This window comes from Saccoglossus kowalevskii, chromosome 15 (genome assembly GCF_978046115.1).
Source record: "Saccoglossus kowalevskii chromosome 15, keSacKowa6.1, whole genome shotgun sequence".
Lineage (NCBI taxonomy): Eukaryota > Metazoa > Hemichordata > Enteropneusta > Harrimaniidae > Saccoglossus > Saccoglossus kowalevskii.
The window spans coordinates 25,344,091-25,366,645 of NC_140655.1; the positions used below are offsets into that span (position 1 = coordinate 25,344,091).

General features: G+C 36.7%; 1 protein-coding gene across 1 annotated transcript in view; it reads left to right on the forward strand.

Moving 5' to 3' along the window:
- The window catches only part of LOC100375879 (uncharacterized), a 45,438-nt gene that overhangs the window by 15,141 nt on the left and 7,742 nt on the right, over positions 1-22,555 (forward strand). The window contains exons 8-10 of the mRNA XM_085490618.1: positions 17,752-18,030; positions 18,716-18,794; positions 22,287-22,397. Of these exons, the coding sequence (XP_085346744.1) occupies positions 17,752-18,030; positions 18,716-18,794; positions 22,287-22,397 (469 nt within the window). The remainder of the gene's footprint in view (positions 1-17,751; positions 18,031-18,715; positions 18,795-22,286; positions 22,398-22,555) is intronic.

Sequence of the window (22,555 nt, forward strand, 5' to 3'; positions counted from 1 at the left end):
CTGATTCAGTCCATTCATGACAACTTGGCTCACATAATTTCTATGACCACTGATTCAGCCCATTCATGACAACTTGGCTCACATAATTTCTATGCCCACAGATACAAGCCATTACAGTCTTAATCCATCTCACATAATTTCTATGCCCACAGATACAAGCCATTACGGTCTTAATCCATCTCACATAATTTCTATGCTCACCAAATACAACCCATTCAGGTCTTAACCCTAACCAGTTTGATGTAATTTATATGCCCACCGATACAGCCCATTATGGTCTTAACCCATCTTGTGTAATTTATATGCCCACCGATACAGCCCATTATGGTCTTAACCCATCTTGTGTAATTTATATGCCCACTGATACAGCCCATTATGGTCTTAACCCTTCTCGCATAATTTCTATGCCCAATGAATATAAACCATTCAGGTCCTTATCCATCTTGCATAATTTATGTACCCATCATACCTCGCTCAAATAATTTCTTTGGCCACTGAATGCAACACATTCAGGTCTTAACCATTTTATGTATTTTTTATGACCACGGATACTGCCCATTGATGTCATAACTTCGCTCACATCATTTTTATGCCCACTGATGTGGCCCATTCTTGTCATAACTTCGCTCACATAATTTATATGCCCACTGATGAACCTCATTTATATCATAACCTCACTTACATAAATTTTACGCCCGCTTATGCGGCCCATTCATGTCAACTTTGCTCACATAATTTTTATGCCCACAACTTCGCTCACATAGATTTTATGCCCGCTGATGCGGCCCATTCATGTCATAACTTCGCTCACATAAATTACTTGCCCACTGATGCGGCCCATTCATGTCATAACTTTGCTCACATAATTTTTAAGCCCACTGATGCGATCCACTCATGTCATAACTTCACTCACATAATTTTTTATGCCCACTGATGAAGCCCATTCATGTCATAACTTCACTCACATAATTTTTATGCCCACTGATGAAGCCCATTCATGTCATAACTTCACTCACATAATTTTTATGCCCACTGATGAAGCCCATTCATGTCATAACTTCACTCACATAATTTATATGCCCACTGATGTGATCCATTCATGTCCATAACTTCACTCACATAATTTTTATGCCCACTGATGAAGCTCATTCATGTCATAACTTCACTCGCATAATTTTTATGCCCACTGATGAAGCCCATTCATGTCATAACTTCACTCACATAATTGTTATGCCCACTGATGAAGCCCATTCATGTCATAACTTCACTCACATAATTTTTATGCCCACTGATGAAGCCCATTCATGTCATAACTTAGCTCACATAATTTATATGCCCACTGATGAAGCCCATTCATGTCATAACTTCACTCACATAATTTATATGCCCACTGATGTGATCCATTCATGTCATAACTACACTTACATAATTTTTATGCCCACTGATGAAGCCCATTCATGTCATAACTTCGGTCACATAATTTTTAAGCCCACTGATGCGATCCATTCATGTCATAACTTCGCTCACATAATTTATATGCCCACTGATGAAGCCCATTCATGTCATAACTTCGCTCACATAAATTATTTGCCCACTGATGCGGCCCATTCATGTCATAACTTCGCTCACATAAATTATTTGCCGACTGATGAAGCCCATTCATGTCATAACTTCGCTCACATAATTTATATGCCCACTGATGAAGCCCATTCATGTCATAACTTCACTTACATAATTTATATGCCCACTGATGTGATCCATTCATGTCATAACTTCACTCACATAATTTTTATGCCCACTGATGAAGCTCATTCATGTAATAACTTCACTCACATAATTTATATGCCCACTGTTGAAGCCCATTCATGTCATAACTTCACTCACATAATTTTTATGCCCACTGATGAAGCCCATTCATGTCATAACTTCACTCGCATAATTTTTATGCCCACTGATGAAGCCCATTTATGTCCTAATTTCACTCACATAATTTATATGCCCACTGATGTGATCCATTCATGTCATAACTTCACTCACATAATTTATATGCCCACTAATGAAGCCCATTCATGTCATAACTTCACTCACATAATTTTTATGCCCACTGATGAAGCCCATTCATGTCATAACTTAGCTCACAGAATTTATATGCCCACTGATGAAGCCCATTCATGTCATAACTTCACTCACATAATTGTTATGCCCACTGATGAAGCCCATTCATGTCATAACTTCACTCACATAATGTATATGCCCACTGATGTGATCCATTCATGTCATAACCTCACTTACATAATTTTTATGCCCACTGATGAAGCCCATTCCTGTCATAACTTTGCTCACATAATTTTTATGCCCACTGATGAAGCCCATTCATGTCATAACTTCACTCACATAATTTATATGCCCACTGATGAAGCCCATTCATGTCATAACTTCACTCACATCATTTATATGCCCACTGATGAAGCCCATTCCTGTCATAACTTCACTCACATAATTTATATGCCCACTGATGAAGCCCATTCATGTCATAACTTCACTCACATAATTTTTATGCCCACTGATGAAGCCCCTTCATGTCATAACTTCACTCACATAATTTATATGCCCACTGATGAAGCCCATTCATGTCATAACTTCGCGCACATAAATTATTTGCCCACTAATGCAGCCCATTCATGTCATAACTTTGTTCACATAATTTTTAAGCCTACTGATGCGATCCATTCATGTCATAACTTCGCTCACATAATTTATATGCCCACTGATGAAGCCCATTCATGTCATAACTTTGCTCACATAATTTTTAAGCCTACTGATGCGATCCATTCATGTCATAACTTCACTCACATAATTTATATGCCCACTGATGAAGCCCATTCATGTCATAACTTCGCTCACATAAATTATTTGCCCACTGATGCGGCCCATTCATGTCATAACTTCGCTCACATAATTTATATGCCCACTGATGAAGCCCATTCATGTCATAACTTCACTCACATAATTTTTTATGCCCACTGATGAAGCCCATTCATGTCATAACTTAGCTCACATAATTTATATGCCCACTGATGAAGCCCATTCATGTCATAACTTCACTCACATAATTGTTATGCCCACTGATGTGATCCATTCATGTCATAACCTCACTTACATAATTTTTATGCCCACTGATGAAGCCCATTCATGTCATAACTTCACTCGCATAATTTTTATGCCCACTGATGAAGCCCATTTATGTCCTAATTTCACTCACATAATTTATATGCCCACTGATGTGATCCATTCATGTCATAACTTCACTCACATAATTTATATGCCCACTAATGAAGCCCATTCATGTCATAACTTCACTCACATAATTTTTATGCCCACTGATGAAGCCCATTCATGTCATAACTTAGCTCACAGAATTTATATGCCCACTGATGAAGCCCATTCATGTCATAACTTCACTCACATAATTGTTATGCCCACTGATGAAGCCCATTCATGTCATAACTTCACTCACATAATGTATATGCCCACTGATGTGATCCATTCATGTCATAACCTCACTTACATAATTTTTATGCCCACTGATGAAGCCCATTCCTGTCATAACTTTGCTCACATAATTTTTATGCCCACTGATGAAGCCCATTCATGTCATAACTTCACTCACATAATTTATATGCCCACTGATGAAGCCCATTCATGTCATAACTTCACTCACATCATTTATATGCCCACTGATGAAGCCCATTCCTGTCATAACTTCACTCACATAATTTATATGCCCACTGATGAAGCCCATTCATGTCATAACTTCACTCACATAATTTTTATGCCCACTGATGAAGCCCCTTCATGTCATAACTTCACTCACATAATTTATATGCCCACTGATGAAGCCCATTCATGTCATAACTTCGCGCACATAAATTATTTGCCCACTAATGCAGCCCATTCATGTCATAACTTTGTTCACATAATTTTTAAGCCTACTGATGCGATCCATTCATGTCATAACTTCGCTCACATAATTTATATGCCCACTGATGAAGCCCATTCATGTCATAACTTTGCTCACATAATTTTTAAGCCTACTGATGCGATCCATTCATGTCATAACTTCACTCACATAATTTATATGCCCACTGATGAAGCCCATTCATGTCATAACTTCGCTCACATAAATTATTTGCCCACTGATGCGGCCCATTCATGTCATAACTTCGCTCACATAATTTATATGCCCACTGATGAAGCCCATTCATGTCATAACTTCACTCACATAATTTTTTATGCCCACTGATGAAGCCCATTCATGTCATAACTTAGCTCACATAATTTATATGCCCACTGATGAAGCCCATTCATGTCATAACTTCACTCACATAATTGTTATGCCCACTGATGTGATCCATTCATGTCATAACCTCACTTACATAATTTTTATGCCCACTGATGAAGCCCATTCATGTCATAACTTCACTCACATCATTTTTATGCCCACTGATGAAGCCCATTCATGTCATAACTTTGCTCACATAATTTATTTGCCCACTGATGTGATCCATTCATGTCATAACTACACTTACATAATTTATATGCCCACTGATGAAGCCCATTCATGTCATAACTTTGCTCACATAATTTTTATGCCCACTGATGCGGTCCATTCATGTCATAACTTCGCTCACATAGATTTTATGCCCGCTGATGCGGCCCATTCATGTCATAACTTCACTCACATACTTTATATGCCCACTGATGAAGCCCATTCATGTCACAACTTCGCTCACATAATTTATATGCCCACTGATGAAGCCCATTCATGTCATAACTTCACTCACATAATTTATATGCCCACTGATGAAGCCCACTCATGTCATAACTTCACTCACATAATTTTTATGCCCACTGATGAAGCCCATTCATGTCATAACTTCACTCACATAATTTATATGCCCACTGATGAAGCCCACTCATGTCATAACTTCACTCACATAATTTATATGCCCACTGATGAAGCCCATTCATGTCATAACTTCACTCACATAATTGTTATGCCTACTGATGAAGCCCATTCATGTCATAACTTCACTCACATAATTTATATGCCCACTGATGTGATCCATTCATGTCCATAACTTCACTCTCATAATTTTTATGCCCACTGATGAAGCTCATTCATGTCATAACTTCACTCACATAATTTATATGCCCACTGTTGAAGCCCATTCATGTCATAGCTTCACTCACATAATTTTTATGCCCACTGATGAAGCCCATTCATGTCATAACTTCACTCACATAATTTTTATGCCCACTGATGAAGCCCATTTATGTCCTAATTTCACTCACATAATTTATATGCCCACTGATGTGATCCATTCATGTCATAACTTCACTCACATAATTTATATGCCCACTAATGAAGCCCATTCATGTCATAACTTCACTCACATAATTTTTATGCCCACTGATGAAGCCCATTCATGTCATAACTTAGCTCACATAATTTATATGCCCACTGATGAAGCCCATTCATGTCATAACTTCACTCACATAATTGTTATGCCCACTGATGAAGCCCATTCATGTCATAACTTCACTCACATAATGTATATGCCCACTGATGTGATCCATTCATGTCATAACCTCACTTACATAATTTTTATGCCCACTGATGAAGCCCATTCCTGTCATAACTTTGCTCACATAATTTTTATGCCCACTGATGAAGCCCATTCATGTCATAACTTCACTCACATAATTTATATGCCCACTGATGAAGCCCATTCATGTCATAACTTCACTCACATCATTTATATGCCCACTGATGAAGCCCATTCCTGTCACAACTTCACTCACATAATTTATATGCCCACTGATGAAGCCCATTCATGTCATAACTTCACTCACATAATTTTTATGCCCACTGATGAAGCCCCTTCATGTCATAACTTCACTCACATAATTTATATGCCCACTGATGAAGCCCATTCATGTCATAACTTCGCGCACATAAATTATTTGCCCACTAATGCGGCCCATTCATGTCATAACTTTGTTCACATAATTTTTAAGCCTACTGATGCGATCCATTCATGTCATAACTTCGCTCACATAATTTATATGCCCACTGATGAAGCCCATTCATGTCATAACTTCGCTCACATAATTTTTAAGCCCACTGATGCGATCCATTCATGTCATAACTTCGCTCACATAATTTATATGCCCACTGATGAAGCCCATTCATGTCATAACTTCGCTCACATAAATTATTTGCCCACTGATGCGGCCCATTCATGTCATAACTTCGCTCACATAATTTATATGCCCACTGATGAAGCCCATTCATGTCATAACTTCACTCACATAATTTTTTATGCCCACTGATGAAGCCCATTCATGTCATAACTTAGCTCACATAATTTATATGCCCACTGATGAAGCCCATTCATGTCATAACTTCACTCACATAATTGTTATGCCCACTGATGAAGCCCATTCATGTCATAACTTCACTCACATAATTTTTATGCCCACTGATGAAGCCCATTCATGTCATAACTTCACTCACATAATTGATATGCCCACTGATGAAGCCCATTCATGTCATAACTTCACTCACATAATTGATATGCCCACTGATGAAGCCCATTCATGTCATAACTTTGCTCACATAATTTTTATGCCCACTGATGCGGTCCATTCATGTCATAACTTCGCTCACATAGATTTTATGCCCGCTGATGCGGCCCATTCATGTCATAACTTCGCTCACATAAATTATTTGCCCACTGATGCGGCCCATTCATGTCATAACTTCGCTCACATAATTTATATGCCCACTGATGAAGCCCATTCATGTCATAACTTCGCTCACATAAATTATTTGCCCACTGATGCGGCCCATTCATGTCATAACTTCACTCGCATAATTTATATGCCCACTGATGAACCCCATTCATGTCATAACTTCGCTCACATAAATTATTTGCCCACTGATGCGGCCCATTCATGTCATAACTTCGCTCACATAATTTATATGCCCACTGATGAAGCCCATTCATGTCACAACTTCGCTCACATAATTTATATGCCCACTGATGAAGCCCACTCATGTCATAACTTCACTCACATAATTTTTATGCCCACTGATGAAGCCCATTCATGTCATAACTTCACTCACATAATTTATATGCCCACTGATGAAGCCCACTCATGTCATAACTTCACTCACATAATTTATATGCCCACTGATGAAGCCCATTCATGTCATAACTTCACTCACATAATTGTTATGCCTACTGATGAAGCCCATTCATGTCATAACTTCACTCACATAATTTATATGCCCACTGATGTGATCCATTCATGTCCATAACTTCACTCACATAATTTTTATGCCCACTGATGAAGCCCATTCATGTCATAACTTCACTCACATAATTTTTATGCCTACTGATGATGCCCATTCATGTCATAACTTCACTCACATAATTTTTATGCCCACTGATGAAGTTCATTCATGTCATAACTTCACTCACATAATTTTTATGCCCACTGATGAAGCCCATTCATGTCATAACTTCACTCACATAATTTATATGCCCACTGATGAAGCCCATTCATGTCATAACTTCACTCACATAATTTATATGCCCACTGATGAAGCCCATTCATGTCATAACTTCGCTCACATAATTTATATGCCCACTGATGAAGCCCATTCATGTCATAACTTAGCTCACAGAATTTATATGCCCACTGATGAAGCCCATTCATGTCATAACTTCACTCACATAATTGTTATGCCCACTGATGAAGCCCATTCATGTCATAACTTCACTCACATAATGTATATGCCCACTGATGTGATCCATTCATGTCATAACCTCACTTACATAATTTTTATGCCCACTGATGAAGCCCATTCCTGTCATAACTTTGCTCACATAATTTTTATGCCCACTGATGAAGCCCATTCATGTCATAACTTCACTCACATAATTTATATGCCCACTGATGAAGCCCATTCATGTCATAACTTCACTCACATCATTTATATGCCCACTGATGAAGCCCATTCCTGTCATAACTTCACTCACATAATTTATATGCCCACTGATGAAGCCCATTCATGTCATAACTTCACTCACATAATTTTTATGCCCACTGATGAAGCCCCTTCATGTCATAACTTCACTCACATAATTTATATGCCCACTGATGAAGCCCATTCATGTCATAACTTCGCGCACATAAATTATTTGCCCACTAATGCAGCCCATTCATGTCATAACTTTGTTCACATAATTTTTAAGCCTACTGATGCGATCCATTCATGTCATAACTTCGCTCACATAATTTATATGCCCACTGATGAAGCCCATTCATGTCATAACTTTGCTCACATAATTTTTAAGCCTACTGATGCGATCCATTCATGTCATAACTTCACTCACATAATTTATATGCCCACTGATGAAGCCCATTCATGTCATAACTTCGCTCACATAAATTATTTGCCCACTGATGCGGCCCATTCATGTCATAACTTCGCTCACATAATTTATATGCCCACTGATGAAGCCCATTCATGTCATAACTTCACTCACATAATTTTTTATGCCCACTGATGAAGCCCATTCATGTCATAACTTAGCTCACATAATTTATATGCCCACTGATGAAGCCCATTCATGTCATAACTTCACTCACATAATTGTTATGCCCACTGATGTGATCCATTCATGTCATAACCTCACTTACATAATTTTTATGCCCACTGATGAAGCCCATTCATGTCATAACTTCACTCACATCATTTTTATGCCCACTGATGAAGCCCATTCATGTCATAACTTTGCTCACATAATTTATTTGCCCACTGATGTGATCCATTCATGTCATAACTACACTTACATAATTTATATGCCCACTGATGAAGCCCATTCATGTCATAACTTTGCTCACATAATTTTTATGCCCACTGATGCGGTCCATTCATGTCATAACTTCGCTCACATAGATTTTATGCCCGCTGATGCGGCCCATTCATGTCATAACTTCACTCACATACTTTATATGCCCACTGATGAAGCCCATTCATGTCACAACTTCGCTCACATAATTTATATGCCCACTGATGAAGCCCATTCATGTCATAACTTCACTCACATAATTTATATGCCCACTGATGAAGCCCACTCATGTCATAACTTCACTCACATAATTTTTATGCCCACTGATGAAGCCCATTCATGTCATAACTTCACTCACATAATTTATATGCCCACTGATGAAGCCCACTCATGTCATAACTTCACTCACATAATTTATATGCCCACTGATGAAGCCCATTCATGTCATAACTTCACTCACATAATTGTTATGCCTACTGATGAAGCCCATTCATGTCATAACTTCACTCACATAATTTATATGCCCACTGATGTGATCCATTCATGTCCATAACTTCACTCTCATAATTTTTATGCCCACTGATGAAGCTCATTCATGTCATAACTTCACTCACATAATTTATATGCCCACTGTTGAAGCCCATTCATGTCATAGCTTCACTCACATAATTTTTATGCCCACTGATGAAGCCCATTCATGTCATAACTTCACTCACATAATTTTTATGCCCACTGATGAAGCCCATTTATGTCCTAATTTCACTCACATAATTTATATGCCCACTGATGTGATCCATTCATGTCATAACTTCACTCACATAATTTATATGCCCACTAATGAAGCCCATTCATGTCATAACTTCACTCACATAATTTTTATGCCCACTGATGAAGCCCATTCATGTCATAACTTAGCTCACATAATTTATATGCCCACTGATGAAGCCCATTCATGTCATAACTTCACTCACATAATTGTTATGCCCACTGATGAAGCCCATTCATGTCATAACTTCACTCACATAATGTGTATGCCCACTGATGTGATCCATTCATGTCATAACCTCACTTACATAATTTTTATGCCCACTGATGAAGCCCATTCCTGTCATAACTTTGCTCACATAATTTTTATGCCCACTGATGAAGCCCATTCATGTCATAACTTCACTCACATAATTTATATGCCCACTGATGAAGCCCATTCATGTCATAACTTCACTCACATCATTTATATGCCCACTGATGAAGCCCATTCCTGTCACAACTTCACTCACATAATTTATATGCCCACTGATGAAGCCCATTCATGTCATAACTTCACTCACATAATTTTTATGCCCACTGATGAAGCCCCTTCATGTCATAACTTCACTCACATAATTTATATGCCCACTGATGAAGCCCATTCATGTCATAACTTCGCGCACATAAATTATTTGCCCACTAATGCGGCCCATTCATGTCATAACTTTGTTCACATAATTTTTAAGCCTACTGATGCGATCCATTCATGTCATAACTTCGCTCACATAATTTATATGCCCACTGATGAAGCCCATTCATGTCATAACTTCGCTCACATAATTTTTAAGCCCACTGATGCGATCCATTCATGTCATAACTTCGCTCACATAATTTATATGCCCACTGATGAAGCCCATTCATGTCATAACTTCGCTCACATAAATTATTTGCCCACTGATGCGGCCCATTCATGTCATAACTTCGCTCACATAATTTATATGCCCACTGATGAAGCCCATTCATGTCATAACTTCACTCACATAATTTTTTATGCCCACTGATGAAGCCCATTCATGTCATAACTTAGCTCACATAATTTATATGCCCACTGATGAAGCCCATTCATGTCATAACTTCACTCACATAATTGTTATGCCCACTGATGAAGCCCATTCATGTCATAACTTCACTCACATAATTTTTATGCCCACTGATGAAGCCCATTCATGTCATAACTTCACTCACATCATTTTTATGCCCACTGATGAAGCCCATTCCTGTCATAACTTCACTCACATAATTGATATGCCCACTGATGAAGCCCATTCATGTCATAACTTTGCTCACATAATTTATTTGCCCACTGATGTGATCCATTCATGTCATAACTACACTTACATAGTTTATATGCCCACTGATGAAGCCCATTCATGTCATAACTTTGCTCACATAATTTTTATGCCCACTGATGCGGTCCATTCATGTCATAACTTCGCTCACATAGATTTTATGCCCGCTGATGCGGCCCATTCATGTCATAACTTCGCTCACATAAATTATTTGCCCACTGATGCGGCCCATTCATGTCATAACTTCGCTCACATAATTTATATGCCCACTGATGAAGCCCATTCATGTCATAACTTCGCTCACATAAATTATTTGCCCACTGATGCGGCCCATTCATGTCATAACTTCACTCGCATAATTTATATGCCCACTGATGAAGCCCATTCATGTCATAACTTCGCTCACATAAATTATTTGCCCACTGATGCGGCCCATTCATGTCATAACTTCGCTCACATAATTTATATGCCCACTGATGAAGCCCATTCATGTCACAACTTCGCTCACATAATTTATATGCCCACTGATGAAGCCCACTCATGTCATAACTTCACTCACATAATTTTTATGCCCACTGATGAAGCCCATTCATGTCATAACTTCACTCACATAATTTATATGCCCACTGATGAAGCCCACTCATGTCATAACTTCACTCACATAATTTATATGCCCACTGATGAAGCCCATTCATGTCATAACTTCACTCACATAATTGTTATGCCTACTGATGAAGCCCATTCATGTCATAACTTCACTCACATAATTTATATGCCCACTGATGTGATCCATTCATGTCCATAACTTCACTCACATAATTTTTATGCCCACTGATGAAGCCCATTCATGTCATAACTTCACTCACATAATTTTTATGCCTACTGATGATGCCCATTCATGTCATAACTTCACTCACATAATTTTTATGCCCACTGATGAAGTTCATTCATGTCATAACTTCACTCACATAATTTTTATGCCCACTGATGAAGCCCATTCATGTCATAACTTCACTCACATAATTTATATGCCCACTGATGAAGCCCATTCATGTCATAACTTCACTCACATAATTTATATGCCCACTGATGAAGCCCATTCATGTCATAACTTCGCTCACATAATTTATATGCCCACTGATGAAGCCCATTCATGTCATAACTTCACTAACATAATTGTTATGCCCACTGATGAAGCCCATTCATGTCATAACTTCACTCACATAATTTATATGCCCACTGATGTGATCCATTCATGTCATAACTTCACTTACATAATTTTTATGCCCACTGATGAAGCCCCTTCATGTCATAACTTCACTCACATAATTTATATGCCCACTGATGAAGCCCATTCATGTCATAACTTAGCTCACATAATTTATATGCCCACTGATGAAGCCCATTCATGTCATAACTTCACTAACATAATTGTTATGCCCACTGATGAAGCCCATTCATGTCATAACTTCACTCACATAATTGTTATGCCCACTGATGAAGCCCATTCATGTCATAACTTCACTCACATAATTTATATGCCCACTGATGTGATCCATTCATGTCATAACTTCACTTACATAATTTTTATGCCCACTGACGAAGCCCCTTCATGTCATAACTTCACTCACATCATTTTTATGCCCACTGATGAAGCCCATTCATGTCATAACTTTGCTCACATAATTTATTTGCCCACTGATGTGATCCATTCATGTCATAACTTCACTCACATAATTTATATGCCCACTGATGTGGCCCATTCATGTCATAACTTTGCTCACATAATTTTTAAGCTCACTGCTGCGATCCATTCATGTCATCACTTCACTCACATAATTTTTATGCCCACTGATACACCACATTCAGATTTTAACTCTTCTCATATGCGTAAGATGGGTTGTTTAATTTTAGAGCTCCTAGCCACTGATATTACCCATTTACGTCATCAAATCACCTGCTGTTATCGACTATCTCTTATGTCACTAATCATGTTCTAATCATTGATTCAAGCAAGTCAGGACATTATCAATTTCTAATGTTTTGATACAACCCAGTTTGGTCATCATCTCATTTTAGTTATTCACATGACCCAGTCAAGTTATCCTATTTCTGATCATTGATATAGCCCAGTCTTATCATTGATTCAAGCAAGTCAGGACATTATCAAAATTCTAATGTTTTGATACAACCCAGTTTGGTCATCATCTCATTTTAGTCATTCACATGACCCAGTCAAGTTATCCCATTTCTGATCATTGATATAACCCAGTCTTATCATTGATTCAAGCAAGTCAGGACATTTTCAAAATTCTAATCTTTGATACAACCCAGTCTGGTCATTATCTCATTTTAGTCATTCACATGACCCAGTCAAGTTATCCTATTTCTGATCATTGATATAACCCAGTCTTATCATTGATTCAAGCAAGTCAGGACATTATCAAAATTCTAATCTTTGATACAACCCAGTCTGGTCATTATCTCATTTTAGTCATTCACATGACCCAGTCAAGTTATCCTATTTCTGATCATTGATATAACCCAGTCTTATCATTGATTCAAGCAAGTCAGGACATTATCAAAATTCTAATCTTTGATACAACCCAGTCTGGTCATTATCTCATTTTAGTCATTCACATGACCCAGTCAAGTTATCCTATTTCTGATCATTGATATAACCCAGTCTTATCATTGATTCAAGCAAGTCAGGACATTATCAAAATTCTAATCTTTGATACAACCCAGTCTGGTCATTATCTCATTTTAGTCATTCACATGACCCAGTCAAGTTATCCCATTTCTGATCATTGATATAACTCAGTCTTATCATTGATTCAAGCAAGTCAGGGCATCATCAAATTTCTAATCTTTGATACAACCCAGTTTGGTCATCATCTCATTTTAGTTATTCACATGACCCAGTCAAGTTATCCTATTTCTGATCATTGATATAACCCAGTCTTATCATTGATTCAAGCAAGTCAGGACATTATCAAAATTCTAATCTTTGATACAACCCAGTTTGGTCATCATCTCATTTTAGTCATTCACATGACCCAGTCAAGTTATCCCATTTCTGATCATTGATATAACCCAGTCTTATCATTGATTCAAGCAAGTCACGACATTATCAAAATTCTAATCTTTGATACAACCCAGTTTGGTCATCATCTCATTTTAGTCATTCACATGACCCAGTCAAGTTATCCCATTTCTGATCATTGATATAACCCAGTCTTATCATTGATTCAAGCAAGTCACGACATTATCAAAATTCTAATCTTTGATACAACCCAGTCTGGCCATTATCTCATTTTAGTCATTCACATGACCCAGTCAAGTTATCCCATTTCTGATCATTGATATAACTCAGTCTTATCATTGATTCAAGCAAGTCAGGGCATCATCAAATTTCTAATCTTTGATACAACCCAGTTTGGTCATCATCTCATTTTAGTCATTCACATGACCCAGTCAAGTTATCCCATTTCTGATCATTGATATAACCCAGTCTTATCATTGATTCAAGCAAGTCAGGACATTATCAAAATTCTAATCTATGATACAACCCAGTTTGGTCATCATCTCATTTTAGTCATTCACATGACCCAGTCAAGTTATCCTATTTCTGATCATTGATATAACCCAGTCTTATCATTGATTCAAGCAAGTCAGGACATTATCAAAATTCTAATCTTTGATACAACCCAGTCTGGTCATTATCTCATTTTAGTCATTCACATGACCCAGTCAAGTTATCCTATTTCTGATCATTGATATAACCCAGTCTTATCATTGATTCAAGCAAGTCAGGACATTATCAAAATTCTAATCTTTGATACAACCCAGTCTGGTCATTATCTCATTTTAGTCATTCACATGACCCAGTCAAGTTATCCTATTTCTGATCATTGATATAACCCAGTCTTATCATTGATTCAAGCAAGTCAGGACATTATCAAAATTCTAATCTTTGATACAACCCAGTCTGGTCATTATCTCATTTTAGTCATTCACATGACCCAGTCAAGTTATCCTATTTGTGATCATTGATATAACCCAGTCTTATCATTGATTCAAGCAAGTCAGGACATTATCAAAATTCTAATCTTTGATACAACCCAGTCTGGTCATTATCTCATTTTAGTCATTCACATGACCCAGTCAAGTTATCCTATTTCTGATCATTGATATAACCCAGTCTTATCATTGATTCAAGCAAGTCAGGACATTATCAAAATTCTAATCTTTGATACAACCCAGTCTGGTCATTATCTCATTTTAGTCATTCACATGACCCAGTCAAGTTATCCCATTTCTGATCATTGATATAACTCAGTCTTATCATTGATTCAAGCAAGTCAGGGCATCATCAAATTTCTAATCTTTGATACAACCCAGTTTGGTCATCATCTCATTTTAGTCATTCACATGACCCAGTCAAGTTATCCCATTTCTGATCATTGATATAACCCAGTCTTATCATTGATTCAAGCAAGTCAGGACATTATCAAAATTCTAATCTTTGATACAACCCAGTTTGGTCATCATCTCATTTTAGTTATTCACATGACCCAGTCAAGTTATCCTATTTCTGATCATTGATATAACCCAGTCTTATCATTGATTCAAGCAAGTCAGGACATTATCAAAATTCTAATCTTTGATACAACCCAGTCTGGTCATCATCTCATTTTAGTCATTCACACGACCCAGTCAAGTTATCCCATTTCTGATCATTGATATAACCCAGTCTTATCATTGATTCAAGCAAGTCACGACATTATCAAAATTCTAATCTTTGATACAACCCAGTTTGGTCATCATCTCATTTTAGTCATTCACATGACCCAGTCAAGTTATCCCATTTCTGATCATTGATATAACCCAGTCTTATCATTGATTCAAGCAAGTCACGACATTATCAAAATTCTAATCTTTGATACAACCCAGTCTGGTCATTATCTCATTTTAGTCATTCACATGACCCAGTCAAGTTATCCCATTTCTGATCATTGATATAACTCAGTCTTATCATTGATTCAAGCAAGTCAGGGCATCATCAAATTTCTAATCTTTGATACAACCCAGTTTGGTCATCATCTCATTTTAGTCATTCACATGACCCAGTCAAGTTATCCCATTTCTGATCATTGATATAACCCAGTCTTATCATTGATTCAAGCAAGTCAGGACATTATCAAAATTCTAATCTATGATACAACCCAGTTTGGTCATCATCTCATTTTAGTCATTCACATGACCCAGTCAAGTTATCCTATTTCTGATCATTGATATAACCCAGTCTTATCATTGATTCAAGCAAGTCACGACATTATCAAAATTCTAATCTTTGATACAACCCAGTTTGGTCATCATCTCATTTTAGTCATTCACATGACCCAGTCAAGTTATCCCATTTCTGATCATTGATATAACCCAGTCTTATCATTGATTCAAGCAAGTCAGGACATTATCAAAATTCTAATCTTTGATACAACCCAGTTTGGTCATCATCTCATTTTAGTCATTCACATGACCCAGTCAAGTTATCCCATTTCTGATCATTGATATAACCCAGTCTTATCATTGATTCAAGCAAGTCACGACATTATCAAAATTCTAATCTTTGATACAACCCAGTTTGGTCATCATCTCATTTTAGTCATTCACATGACCCAGTCAAGTTATCCCATTTCTGATCATTGATATAACCCAGTCTTATCATTGATTCAAGCAAGTCAGGACATTATCAAAATTCTAATCTTTGATACAACCCAGTTTGGTCATCATCTCATTTTAGTCATTCACATGACCCAGTCAAGTTATCCCATTTCTGATCATTGATATAACCCAGTCTTATCATTGATTCAAGCAAGTCAGGACATTATCAAAATTCTAATCTTTGATACAACCCAGTTTGGTCATCATCTCATTTTAGTCATTCACATGACCCAGTCAAGTTATCCCATTTCTGATCATTGATATAACCCAGTCTTATCATTGATTCAAGCAAGTCACGACATTATCAATTTCTAATCTTTGATACAACCCAGTTTGGTCATCATCTCATTTTAGTCATTCACATGACCCAGTCAATTTATCCCATTTCTGATCATTGATAAAACCCAGTCTAATCATTGATTCAACCCAGTCAGGGCATCATCAAAATTCTAATCTATGATACAACCCAGTTTGGTCATCATCTCATTTTAGTCATTCTCACAATCCAGTCATCCCATTTATGATCATTAATACAACCCATTCTAATCATTGATTCAACCCAGTCAGGACATTATAAAATTTCTAATCATTGACACAACCCAGTCTGGTCATGAGCCCTTTTCTGATCATTGACATACCCTAGTCTGATTATCAACCATTCCTGGTCATTGAAACAAGTCAATCAAGTTGTTGTCCAATTGCAGTAATTTATTGATTGACTGATCCTTGAAACAGCTGTGTCAACCCACTGGTTACTATACTTAGGTCACTTATTCACCCTACCATACCCATTTTAGGTCATGGTGCTGATGTGAGATGTGTTATTAACCCTACCATACCCATTTTAGGTCATGGTGCTGATGTGAGATGTGTTATTAACCCTACCATACCCATTTTAGGTCATGGTGCTGATGTGAGATGTGTTATTAACCCTACCATACCCATTTTAGGTCATGGTGCTGATGTGAGATGTGTTATTAACCCTACCATACCCATTTTAGGTCATGGTGCTGATGTGAGATGTGTTGACTGGCATCCTCAGAAATCACTATTAGTCTCAGGCAGCAAAGACAGCCAGCAACCAGTAAAGCTGTGGGATCCTAAAACAGCTCTAAGTTTAGCTACATTACATGGCCATAAAAGTACAGTAATGGAGACTAAATGGAACCAAAATGGTAACTGGTTGTTGACGGCTTCCAGGGACCACCTGGTGAAGTTATTTGACATTAGAATGATGAAAGAGATTTGCACATTCCGAGGACATAAGAAGGAAGCCACTAGTAAGTTCACGTTGGTGAAAGTTTTAGTTGGGTAGTAGGTAATCACATTTTTTGATAATTATTCAATGTAACAAGAGATTGCAGACAAAGTATTCTCAATAATAGATATGAATAGAGTGAGAGAAACCTAATGGAATGAATAAACTTTTTATGTGATTTTCGAAGATTACCATTTGATGCACTTGTAATATTCTATTATTCTGGTTACTGTATATATATTTATATTCAGTACTATAGGCCATGGGCCATACATGTACAATATTAAATATTTTTTAAAATTAATAAACCCTCTCCCAGTTTCTGTAATGAAAAAAAAAAATAAACTTGCCTAAATTCACTAATGTATTTGAATTACTTGAGTTAATTAACAAAATAAATTTCCATTCTGCTGCTGGAGAAAAATAAAAGTGTGGAATAAATTTTTGCCTAAGATTGGCACATTGTGGGCAAATTAGAAGCATGTTTAATTCATCTTCAATGTGATTACAACAAAATGGACAAAACCTCAGTTCCAGTGGAACGCCCGTCCCTCTCCCTCTCCCAGTCTCAATATTTAGGTCATGTGTAGAAATTCTAGTTACTGTAGTTGTTACGCGTGTTTTTTTCTTTTTTTCTACCATCTCTCAAAATATATATCTTGTGGTATTGCTGTCTGTAAACATTCTTTATAATTGTATTCTTTCAGCTATTGCTTGGCATCCTATTCATGAAAATTTATTTTGTAGTGGTGGTTCTGATGGTGCAATACTTTTCTGGCAAGTTGGGTAAGTTAATGTCAGTTATTTTAAGCTGATTTTTATATACTGAGAGATCTGGCTATGAAGCTTGATTGAATCACTAAAATATATTGTCTGTATTCATTTTTACCTTGCCCGTACCATCAAAGATGGAAGGGAAAGGTATATTAAGGGAAAGATTTTGTCCGTCGTTGTCGTCGTCGTTGTTGTCGTCGTCGTCGTCGTTGTCGTCGTTAATAATTGTTATTGTGTGCATGATAACTTTACTAATTCTATTCCAAATTTCATCAAACTTGGTCACCTTGTTCATCAGTATAAAGTCTTCCCTGAGTTTGAACAACAGATGTCCTGTATGAAAATATCATGCAAAAATTGAGAAAAACTGATAAAATATTTCGACTGTTTCTACTTGACTGATCACTGGTGATACACATCAAAGGTCACTGATCTCAGTGGAAATATGCATTGTTGTATGTGTTCAATGAAGCAAATGATTTATCTTGTAATAATATCCTTGGTAATGTATCTCAGAATCCCTTACTGGGTTTCAAAACCAACTCATGGAGAGATTGCACAGTCTGATACACATTTTTTTTTTTTTTTTTTTTTTTTTTGTATTTATAAACTTTTATTGGAGTTTGCACTGAAATTAACATCTTACATACCTGGTTTGTACATTACAAATTGCAATTAATCTACATATTGTGAAGTGGATTGGGTAACATTTTTCATAAAATATCCCCATTTCTTGTTATGAGAAGTCAACTTATTCCGTCGGACAGCAATGAAGTACTCTATCTCCAGGAAATATTTTACATATCTTTTGTATGCCATGAATTCTGGCTTTTGATTTTTATGTCTACACAAGTAAATATATTTTTTTGCTACCAGAAAGAGGAAGTTGACTAAACATGTAAAGTTTTCATCCCCAAAAAGGATTTGTTGTGCATTCGGGAATGCCCTCAGGCCAAGCTTACCCCCCCCAAAGCATATACAGTGTTTCCCAAAAATCTTGGGTGCATTGACATTGGTAAAACAAATGGATAAGAGATTCAGAGCATGATGAACAGAAAGTACACAGATCAGACTCCACAATGGGAGGGTTCATCTTAAATAATGTTTTGTTTGTGGTCAGAATATTATGGATTATTTTGAGTTGAAATTCTCTGAGACGAGTATCAATTGTAGTACGAAAGGGTAACTGGTAGATTGGCAACCAAGACATCAAGTGTGAAATATTCAATAATACAGTAAAATAGGTCTCAGATCTAGGCGAGATAAATTTGTTGTTAACAATACTCTTAGCTACAGTTTTTGTAGTACAATTTTGTAACTCAACCGATGTACTGCCGTGTTTAAGTCTAACTGGTTTATCCAAAGGGTTAACATTCTCGTCAAAATCAGAGTTGTTTAGTTTGTGAGGTATGCACTGTATCAGGCCATACCATTTTAGAAAGCATGACCCAGGTACTCCTTTACTCTGAATCTCCTCCCATGCCCGTAGTTTCCCAGTTTCCTCATACATTTGTTTAACAAACAAAATTCCAGCATCAACAAAATCCTGAATGAAGACCGATTTCCCTCCCAGAAGAATCAGTTTGTTATTCCAAATTATTTGCTCATGAAATGCATTTTCGTTTGCTGGGCTTACGTCTGAAATCAGTCTTACCCAATTTTGTAAAATATTTGAAAAGAACAGTGGTAACCTCACTGGCAGGACTTTAGGGTCAAAGTTACAATTCAATAAAACTGAGAGTCCACCAATTGGTTTCAATTTGTCTAAAATGATTGTTTTCCATGGATGTGACACTTTATTGTCACTCAGTCGTCTCAACCAGTTAATTCTTTGGGCTGCATAAATGGCATAGATGTCTGGCATTGAAAAGCCACCCTTGTCTGTGTCACCTATAACTGTATTCCTTGCAATCTTATCTGGGCCCCTCCACAGAAATTTAAATAACATTGTGTTAATTTTTTTCAGACATTTGGTTGGGATGTCCACTAGGTTAATAATGTATTGAAGTCTTGAAATTGCCATGGTTTTAATAATTTGGATCTTACCCAAGAGTGTAAGGTCTCTAGATTTCCAGAAATTGAGCGTTTTCTTCAAATTCTCCGTTACATTCACCAGATTTAATTTCAATGAAGCACCTGAGTTGTATGAGAAGAAGAAGACACCAACAATTTTAATTATATCATTTGGCCATACAATACCCAACGGTTTAGATTTGTTATGCTTACATTTACCTAACCACATGCCTTCACTTTTTTCGTCTGATACACATTTGCAAACCTACCAATAAATCTTTACAGAAAACAAGATGTCAGAAAATCAATATAGGCACTCCTATGAACTGGGTGCCAAACTTTGATCAAGATCTGAAGCTAATAGAAAATCTGTTTAGTTCAAAGTTACATAAAAAGCAAAACATTTCATCCACATTTTAAAAAGAAAATTGTTCTAAAATATATGTATTCTGTATTTGACAAACAGTTCATTTGACAAATGAAAACTCACAGGAATATGTTTCAGCTATTAGAACAGAATGATAGTTTTTATAATACTAGTTTAAAAACTCACTTCAAACAAAGATTGCAGTGTTTGAAGATGTAGGTTCTCAGGAGGCAACAGTACTGTTTACTTCTCCCTCCACTGGACACCAACTAACTATTTAAAGCAGAGCTTGCAACATGATAGCTATTCATAAAGGGTGTTTTTTTTTTACTTTTCATATAATACAGTAGTCACACAATGAGGCAGTTCATATTTGTCTCAGTGAATCATTAATTTTTGACAGACACCTGTACAAAATACTTGGACTAAAGCCAGCTAAATTTTTCTGTTATCTTGCATGTTTTATGAATCTATTCACATTTAAATGCAGCACTTTTTGCAATGAGACATTTGTTTTTATTCTAAAATATCTCAATTACTTTCAATAAAGCTGGAAATTATGTTCCTTAAAATAATTAAACAAATAAGGCACCAATGTTTTTGTAAGATATTTACATCTTTAAAGGACATTCGGTAGACTGATTCCCCACTGTTTGTTCAATTCCAAAACTTTTTTGTATTCAAAATTAATTATGACAATGTAAATTTATATTGAAAGAAACTATGTTAAAGGGAATTATATTATATAACAAAGGGCAAGGTCACCAGAGTTCAACTATGTTATTCACTGGTGTTGATTATTTGATTATTAGTATATTATCACTATAAAATGTTCAGTTCAGGTCATTTGTCATGAAAGAAAATCACAACAGTCTCTGTGATGTCCTTGAAATGTTTACACAGCACATGTAAAAAAAAAAAATTCATGACCTACTCGTACTTTGTTGCCTTGTTCGATGTAGTCAAATAGAATGTGGTGTGAATAGGACATGTTTTTGCCAAATAAGGAATATGCCTGTAACACATTTTAACGCATTCAAACGTGTTCATATTAGGTTTTTACAAGCGACTGAATTTGTTCACTGCCAGATGTATAATAATGATAATCATAAATTGTCTTTTAGAATTGATAAAGAGGTAGGTGGGATGGAACAAGCTCATGATGGAATGGTGTGGAGTCTAGCGTGGCATCCCCTGGGACATATCCTGTGTTCTGGGTCTAATGACCATACCACGTAAGTACAAGCACTATTCATATAAACATAATTTTTATTAGTTTTCAATGAAAATTAAAATTGGCTACATCGATGTGATATTGATGTGATATCAATGTAATAAGGTATCTAAAATTATCTTTCATTGCTGAAACCATCTAAGTGTGCAGTCAAAACTT